General features: G+C 32.9%; 2 protein-coding genes across 3 annotated transcripts; one reads left to right on the plus strand and one right to left on the minus strand.

Annotated features, from left to right (window-relative positions):
• Positions 766-6284, plus strand: LOC107645265 (phosphatidylinositol/phosphatidylcholine transfer protein SFH8). The gene is made up of 14 exons (XM_016349254.2): positions 766-1249; positions 1785-2088; positions 2417-2516; positions 2675-2941; positions 3042-3119; positions 3224-3325; positions 3464-3513; positions 3601-3700; positions 3795-3890; positions 3984-4097; positions 4198-4333; positions 5121-5518; positions 5733-5807; positions 6138-6284. Exons 1-14 carry the CDS (start codon positions 1216-1218, stop codon positions 6156-6158), a joined length of 1875 nt encoding a protein of 624 aa, XP_016204740.1. The 5' UTR covers positions 766-1215; the 3' UTR covers positions 6159-6284.
• On the minus strand, positions 6940-9005 carry LOC107646214 (AAA-ATPase At3g50940-like). 2 transcript variants are annotated; one of them, XM_021103648.1, is made up of 4 exons: positions 8295-9005; positions 7752-8065; positions 7218-7566; positions 6940-7172 (listed from the first exon to the last, which is right to left on the minus strand). In XM_021103648.1, the coding sequence occupies exons 1-4, from the start codon at positions 8965-8967 to the stop codon at positions 7156-7158; spliced, it is 1353 nt and encodes a 450-aa protein (XP_020959307.1). In that variant the 5' UTR covers positions 8968-9005; the 3' UTR covers positions 6940-7155. The 2 variants fall into 2 exon arrangements, with proteins under 2 accessions (XP_020959307.1, XP_016205902.1); XM_016350416.2 differs by having other exon boundaries at positions 6940-7566.

Below are 9221 nucleotides of genomic sequence, written 5' to 3' on the forward strand. Positions count from 1 at the left end.
CAAGGATCAAAACCCATCCCACGTGCATGTAGTAAGATTTTGTTTAACTTATTCACAATGAATTCTCTTAAAGTTTTTGGTTTAGTTAATCTAAGACACATGATAAAATTATTATTAAAAAAATTTTAAAATTTTTTGTAATAAATATAAAATAATTATTTAAAAATTTAAATTTTTTATATTCTTAATATTTTTTTATTTATGATTTTAATATGTATTTTTAAAGCACAAAAAAATTAAACTCTTTTTTTTATTTTGTTAAATGTATTTTTTAATATATAATATATTTTTTATATGAGTTTTTTTTTTCTCATTAAAAAATATATAATGAAAAATCATACATAATAATATCTATTTCGGTTAATTGTGTAACGCATTTCTCCTTTAATGAACGTTTAATTGATGATATTCAACGGGTTATACTATTAAAAAGAAAAATGTTACTAGTTTGGTAATTTTATATTCAATTCATTCTCAAATCTAAATAACAACTTGATTTGTATATACTATCTGTATATTCTGTATTTTCACATAAAAATTATTTTGCTTAAAATTAATGAGTAATTTTAACTAGTAACAGGTCATGTCATGTATAATATGTATAGTTGAAAAATTGTTACATTAACTAAAATTTGTTTTAGAAATTATAAATAATTAATTTGATAATGCTATTATCTTATGTGAAGAATGATTTGGTAAAGTAACAAATCCCTTGATATCATATCATTTCATTGTCATTATAAAGAAAAACAAATCTTACCATGACAAAACTAAACTCAGTACTATCTTCATCCTTGAGACGATTTCTAAATACTTTTCAACGTTCCATAATAACCATAAATCCATAACTGATTCCTTCTCTTTTGTTTTCTTTTCTTTCTTTTAATTTTGGATCTAATTTTTCAACTTTCTTTCTCTTTTCTTCTTCTGCCGACACCTTCTATCCATTTCACGCTCCTTGCCTTTGCCGCACAACAAATCTCAAAATATAAATAATAAAAATAGTAATAAAGTAATATTATTAATAATAGTAATAATAATAATAATAATAATCCCTAAAAAAAATTATTCATTATTTCAGTTCTAATTTTTTGAGCTTTTGCTCTGTCTCTCTGTGTTTGTGTGTGTGTGTTCTTGCTCCCTCTTCAATTTCGATTTTTCGATTTCAACTTGATGATTTCTGTATCGTAAAACTAAGATCTTAGCTCAACAATAATGTCCGGTTCGCTCGATCGGTTCGCACGCCCTTGTGAGTATCACTTTAACGCTCACAACTATTTTTTCTCTAATTTTTTTTTTGTTAAATAATGATGTTTTTTATTTATTTTGTTTCTGATTGAATTGGAATTTCGATATTAATTTTTTTTTCTTCAGCCTTAATCTATCGTTTTTATTGATTGATTAATTCACTATTTCGATGGATCCGATAATTCTGGATTACTAAAGTCAGCTGGAGTTGTTGTCTAATTGAGCTGAATTCAGTTCAATAGCGATGGAATACTCTCTTAGATTTAACAAATTTTCAGTGTTAGTTTTGGTTTTCCTTTTTTTTTTTTTTGTAATGAAAATTTTAGGTTGTTAATTAAGCTCATAATTCGCAATCCTTGGATTATATTAACTTGATTCGATTGTGCTGGATTTGTAATGAAGAATTTTAGGCTAATTAGGTTACTTTTCATTCTGCATTTGCCTATGATATGAGTTCTGGTGGAGGAGGAGGAGGAGTAGTAGTAGTAGAATGGAATTGTGAAATGTGTTTGAGACTTTTTCCTTTTCTGGATTAGGCTTTGAAGGTTTTTCTGGTCATGATGAAAGGAGAGAGCGGAAATCAGATTTCGAGAACTCAGAAGACGATCGGCGGACGCGAATTGGCAGCCTGAAGAAGAAGGCCATCAATGCGTCCAGCAAATTCAGACATTCTCTTAGGAAGAAGAGCAGCCGGAGGAAGAGCACTGGCCGGACCAATTCGGTCTCCATTGAGGATGTTCGAGATGTTAAGGAGCTCCAGGCAGTGGAGTCATTTCGGCAGGCTCTTATGTCGGATAACTTGTTGCCAACGAGACATGATGACTACCATATGTTGTTGAGGTTACTATCCCGTATTCCTCTCCTGTCATGTTCAAACTCCAAGCATATCCATCGATTGCATAGTTTTTGTTCTAGCTACTAATAAAGGTTGTGATAATTGCAACAGATGCATGATTGATAATATGTTATACCTCTGATCATAATGAGTACCTATAATATATTGGTAGCAATCGCAATTCACCTTTTTGCTCTTGGCATTTAGGGTTTTACTAGATCATCTTTTGGTGTATTCACATTTTACATGGTTCTTAGACAAACTATACACTAACAAAATGACTTGCTTCCCTTGGAATATAATTTGAAACAATTTAACGGATTGTTTCTGCAGATTCTTGAAAGCTAGGAAATTTGATATCGAAAAAGCAAAGCACATGTGGGCTAACATGCTCCAATGGAGGAAGGACTACGGCACTGATACAATCATAGAGGTGAATCATTTTATTTGGAAAATATAACCAAACATCTATTTCTTTTCTTCTTTTGTTCATGTTTTATTTATTTATTTATTTAATGATCATTAGTACATTTCACTTTCTCAAACTTGTGTTCATACTTTTCTACTTTTGTTTCCACTCTTTCTGTCTAGGATTTTGAGTTCTCTGAGTTGAATGAAGTCCTACAGTACTATCCACATGGTTATCACGGAGTGGACAAGGAAGGAAAACCCGTCTATATTGAAAGGCTAGGTAAAGTTGATCCCAATAAGCTTATGCAAGTAACTACAATGGAAAGGTATTTGAGATACCATGTTCAGGGTTTTGAGAAAACGTTTGCTCTTAAGTTTCCTGCATGTTCTATTGCCGCAAAGAGACATATTGATTCGAGCACAACCATTTTGGATGTTCACGGCGTGGTATGTTGTTTGTCTAAAACAGTCTTCAAATTGTCATTGTCACCATTTTAGCTTATTTCAGTCCATACTTGGTTTGACAATGCCTCCTTGTGCTTTGTAGGGTTTCAAAAACCTAACCAAATCTGCGCGGGAACTCATCATGCGGCTGCAGAAGATTGATGGTGACTACTATCCGGAAGTAAGAAAGCCTTAATCATCAATTATTTTGTAGTTTCCACTTTTTGGTGGCTTCAGAGTTGTTTGTTCATGTGTATTTTCTAATATGTAAATGCTACTATGCAGACATTATGCAGAATGTTTATAATCAATGCTGGCCCTGGTTTTAAGCTACTCTGGAACACTATCAAATCATTTATTGATCCAAAAACAACTTCAAAGATAAATGTGAGTGCAAAGTGTTTGACCATTCTTTCTATTTTTTATTTTTATGTGATTTCTATGATGTAATTATGTTTTCCAGTTGAAAGAGCAAGTAAAATTCTACACATGGTAGTATTAACTGCTACTTTGATGTTTCATTAGGTTCTGGGAAACAAGTTTCAGAATAAATTACTTGAATTTATTGATGCAAGGTAACTGTGATTTGATTTTAATGGTGATATTTCTCAATTAACTCATATCCCTGACAAAGATTCGCAATGACTGTGTTGTTCTTCCAGTGAGCTGCCAGAATTTCTTGGCGGTATTTGTAATTGTGCAGATGAAGGTGGTTGCATGAGATCTGATAAAGGGCCATGGCAAGACCCAAACATTCTAAAGGTTTTTTGTACACTCCGTTTTTGATCAAATAAGTATCTTCTGTTTGCTTCTTCTATGCATCTGTAACTGAACTAGAATGGTTGCGCGGATGCAGGTGATTCTTAGTGGTGAAGTAACCTCTAGACAGATAGTAACAGTTTCAAATGACGAGGGAACAGTGATTGAATGTGAAAAGACGTGTTATCCATTGGTATAGTTCCTGACACCATCTTAGAGACTTCATGAATGAGAACTTTTAGATTATATAATACTGAGCATCTCCTCCTCCTGAATTTGAGAGCAGATACGGAGTAGTGATACATCTACAGGAGAATCAGGATCTGAAGTTGAAGACATTACTTCTCCCAAAGCAAGTGGGAATTATACAAACCCTAGGTTGACTCCTGTCCATGAAGAAGTGAGTGATCATGTGCTTAATATTGATATTGTTGAAAGTGAGGAAAAGAAAGAACAATGTCTCAATTGAATGATATATAACATCTTTTGTGTTTGTCCAGGCAAGATTGGTTGGCAAAAATAGCCATGCTAGTGGTTTATCTGAGTATGATGAGTATGTTCCAATGGTTGACAAGACCGTTGATGTTGCATGGAAGGAGAAGCAAGCCAAAACTCAAAATACATTTGGCTCCAAAGGTTAGAATACTTTATGCTATCTTCCTTTAAGTTATTGATTTTTGGCATGCCATGATTATCAACGTCTCTTCATTTTATTGAAGCATGGTAGGCGGGAGCTAAACACGTGTTTCATTTTCTCTCCCTGTCCCTCGCATAAGGGTGTGAGGAATGCAAAAGACCAAATTATGTGATTCTACATGATAAAATATGAAAGGGAATTATATAGTTTTTTACAAACTAGACTTAGACCTATGCAAGATGGATTCATTTTTTTTAAAAGAAAAAGATTATTAGCATATGATAGTTTTTTCTTCTTAAAGATAGAAATTATGTGCTAGTTTATTGATAAATCTGGTAATCTTGCATAGAATGAACCAAAAATAATATTTATTTAGAATGAATACAAAGAATAAAAGTATATATGCCTTGGCTTAAATGACTTGTGGTATATAAATATTTGAGTTAACATATTGTAATTTAAATATGAAAAGAAATATATCCTTCTGGTAAGAAGATAAGAAATTTTTATCTTTTCATCTAGATAAAGAGAAATTCGATTGCGAGCATAAGTTTAAGAATTTGGTTTATACATGCATAAAAGAGTGATTAACTGACCCAATTTATTGTGCTATCATTTTTACCTGTGAGTACATATCTTGGGTGTTGGACTCGTGCTCATGCAAGAATTTTTCATAGATAAATTGAACAGAATCAGCTATATAGTAGGTTTTGGATTGGAATTTTAGTTCTCTGTGATTGGCATTCAACAAAAGTATGCTTATAACACATTTGTTCTTTCCAACAGAAAAGCTTACATTGATTACCACAAAATCTCCGGACGGAAGATTTTCATATATATGGGCTATTATAGTGGGCTTCTTTGTCTCCATCTTCGCGTTCGTTCATTCAATAGCACGTCATATAAAGGTAATAAAGGATTCTAAATCCATTGCTGCCCAAAATATGTCAAACATAGCAGCGGATTCACTACCCAAGGAGGAATCATGTTCCCTTTCACCCGTACTTGGATTCAGAAAGAACGAACTCGTCTCAGCTGCTTTGAGACGCCTTGGTGAGCTTGAAGAGAAGGTTGGCATGCTACAGTCAAAACCTAATGTGATGCCATGCGAGAAAGAGGAACTATTGAATGCCGCGGTCTATCGTGTGGACGCATTGGAAGCTGAACTGATTGCTACGAAAAAGGTAACTTTATTTAGTTTAAATGTTTAATTTACAATCGTAATATTTACTTCAAACTAAATAACTGAAACACTGCTGTTTTACTACGTTCCAAATTCTAATAAATTGTTAGTTTGTTCCTTGGTTTCCTCATTAATCTGTGTGTACTAAATAGCCCACTCTCCATAGCATGTACGATATATATATATAAAACTAATGTGCTCCAATTTCTAAACAGGCGTTGTACGAAGCTTTGATAAGACAAGAAGAACTTCTAGCTTACATAGACAGACAAGAGAGAAGGAAATTTGAGGTAAATCAAGATAATTGCATCTGGTGTATATTTAAGGTAAGGGTTTGGTTCTGTCTTGAGACAAAAAAATCTGGAGATAATGGGACAGTAAATAGGTGTCTCCGGCATCCCTTCTTTTTAGATTCACAGAAATTTGCTTAAAAATCATATATCATCATATCTCCCTGACCGGACAATTTTTTTTATCTCCGTTTTCGTTGCCAACGTCGAACTCCATTGTCTCAAGACAACAACCAAAAGTTGCCTAATAGATAAAAACCAAATGTTTTTCCCATTTCTTTTTTCTGCATGGAACTCTTGAAAGTTATGTCCATTCTGTTTGTTATGCAGAAAAAGAAGTTTTGCTGGTGAAAGAGATAACTGTACAGGACGGAGCAGTTTGGTGGGTTGATCCCTAATAGGCTCATACCTATTTATCTCATCTTTTTTTTTTCTGTAATTTATTTTGCGTGTATAGATAAAGTCGCTTCATTGGTTCTCTCTAAATTGAGTAATCGGCATAAAATTTTTCAAACTGTTAACATTATATTCCAGTTTCCACTGTATAGATGTATCTTAACAATATTTTGTACATACTTTGCCAAACAAAATCGTATTGAATATATTAGAAATTTAAACATACTTATAGTAAAGGATTGTAAAAATGTAAAGTATATATTAAAAATTAGTTATCAAATCAGTGATTATATGTGTGTATAAATAAGAATTTAATTTTGATATATTGTGGTGTAAAGTAGTTTTACACATGCATTCATTTATGTAACATTATATCAGCAAAAATAATTACCTTTTATATTAACTGCGTGTATGATCATCTAAAAAAACGGATGTGATTGCACGACAATATCAGTGCATCAAAATTAAATTCGTATAAATAAATGTATTGTTTGTTTGTTTCATATATTTTTATTATGTATATTTTATATCAATATGTATATTATACAAGTGACTAAGTTTTCTAATGTGTAGCACATTTAAATACAAAGTGCTTCTTTGATACACAAATTTTCAATATTTAATGATTAAATGTGTTCATGACTTCAAATTCCAATCAGTTTTTGTATTTTCGTAAGCAAAATTGGGTTTATGTCTTCTGAGGTAAATAGATTTATAGAGAAAAATAAGTACTCTTGGATTGTAAACTTTTATTTGAGTATTTTAAAAATAATCTAAAGATAATCAATCACATTTTTACTTTGCAAAACTCATTTCAGAGAAGTCAAAATCAAGCAAACTTAATCCTGTGTCCAATAAGAAAATTATATATAGAAAATTAAGAGAGAGAGAGAGAGAGATTCATGCTAAAGAGATGATGCTATAGCCATTTTTTTACTTCATGAATAACACGTTAACTTTCCTGAGGTAATCACTGGTTTGAGTTTAATAACTATAATTATTTGGAAGTATTGTGCTTGCTTTGGAGGAAGTTGATGAGGCCTTTGAGTGCAATGTCTACATTTTCACTCTTCATCAACTCTCCTGCAACCTCAGCAGGTGTTGCATTAACCTTGTCCAGCAAACCTTGTATGTCATCAAACATAGGATGATGATGGTTCTGAATTCCTAGGTAGTTAGAAGCCAGTGTCTTGAAAGCAGTGAAAGAGCAATATGACATGTGAATGTGCAAGTCCATTCTACCAGGTCTCAACAATGCAGGGTCAAGACGTTCTTTGTGATTTGTTGTGCATATCACTATTCTTTCTTCTCCACAACTCGACCACAATCCATCAATGAAATTTAGTAGCCCCGACAGAGTAACCTTAATTAGAACAAACATATATACATACATAATTAAAATCATAAAATTTCATCACATGATGCTTATGTTTTGCATGCTTCGGTAGAATAAGGAGTCACATTTTAATGATATATAAGGTGCCAAAAGTGAGGAATTTTAAACAAAGTGGGATTCAAATGTTATATTTGAATAAAAAAAAGGTTTACCTTATCATCATCATTGGTTCCATGAGCATCTTCCCTATTGTGCAATTGAAGAGAGCAATCAATGTCTTCAATGACCAAAATTGACTTGCTTCCTGTCCCAATCAACAACCTCCTAAGATCTGAATTGCATTGCACTTCTTTCAAATCCAAGTCATATATATCAAACCTTAGATAGTTAGCCATGGCAGCTATCAAGCTTGATTTCCCAGTTCCTGGTGGTCCGTACAAAAGGTACCCTCTTTTCCAAGCCTTCCCAACTCTCTTATAATATTCTTTCCTCCCCAAAAACAAGTTCAAATCTTCCAACAACATTCCTAATAACACAATACAAACCCATTACTACATCGTTTCTAGAATTAGATTAGTCATATTTTTTATAATAATATCTAAAGTAACACATTTTATTTTGTTAAACAAATCAGTTTCATCCTCGAGATAAAAATTTATGGACTAATTTGGTAACTAAAATTTGTTAGATATTAAAATGTAGGACAAAAAAATTTGAGAGACTAATTTAAGGTATTAAAGAGAGTTGTATCATACCTTTTATCTCTGGTTCCATTGCTATAGAATCAAAAGTTGAAGGGTGATTAAGAACAATAGAGTTCCAATAATCTGTTCCATTATAATCAATGGTGTGAAGCTTCACCGACTTCTTCTCTTCTTCAATGTCCTTAGCCTTTTGAAGAATGTAAGGAAAGTAAGAACCCAAAACCATGTCCAAATGTTTCTTGTGAAATGTTACTTCAAAGTAACGAACTTCATAGGAAACACTATGATCACGCTTTTTGTTAAGGTTGTTACTACTAACATTGTTGTTAATCATAGAAACAAGCACCCACTTGAGTTTCACATTCTTGTAGTAATCACATAACTCTTGATCCTTGTCCATGCAAACTTGTAAATTCTCTTCCTTTTGGGGCTTGTAAACCTTTAATTTTTTCATTGGAGGGGATAACTTGGACCCCAAGTAAACGTTTGCGGCCGCGAACATTTGGTTCCCGGCGAGGCCATTATGTTCTTCAATGATGACGGTGAGCTTGGAGGAGAGACGGTTGCTTAACTTGTAAAGATTGGACTGGACACAATTGTAGAGGGATTCCGGGATTAGGTCGGTGGTGATTGACCGGAGGAGAACTGCCGTGGCAGCAAGAGAGGCAGCGACGGAGAGGGCGGCTTTGGTGGAAGAGATGGTCTCTTGTGAAGGTGGCCACATGGTGGTGGGCTGGTGGCTATGACAAGAAACTTGAATATGGAACTGGAATATTTCAAAGGATAGATAAACGGTTAATAATGCACCGCGGTCGATTGAATAAGGAAGAAAAAAAAAAAAAAAAACACTGATGAATAAGGAAGAAGATCTATGTAGTGATTTACGATTGAAAAATATGTTCGTTTTGTTTATCATCATTATATAAAAAATTAATTTTATATATATATTTTGGAAGATTTTGGGAGGATTTTGGTGTT

Source organism: Arachis ipaensis, chromosome B06 (assembly GCF_000816755.2).
Source record: "Arachis ipaensis cultivar K30076 chromosome B06, Araip1.1, whole genome shotgun sequence".
NCBI lineage: Eukaryota > Viridiplantae > Streptophyta > Magnoliopsida > Fabales > Fabaceae > Arachis > Arachis ipaensis.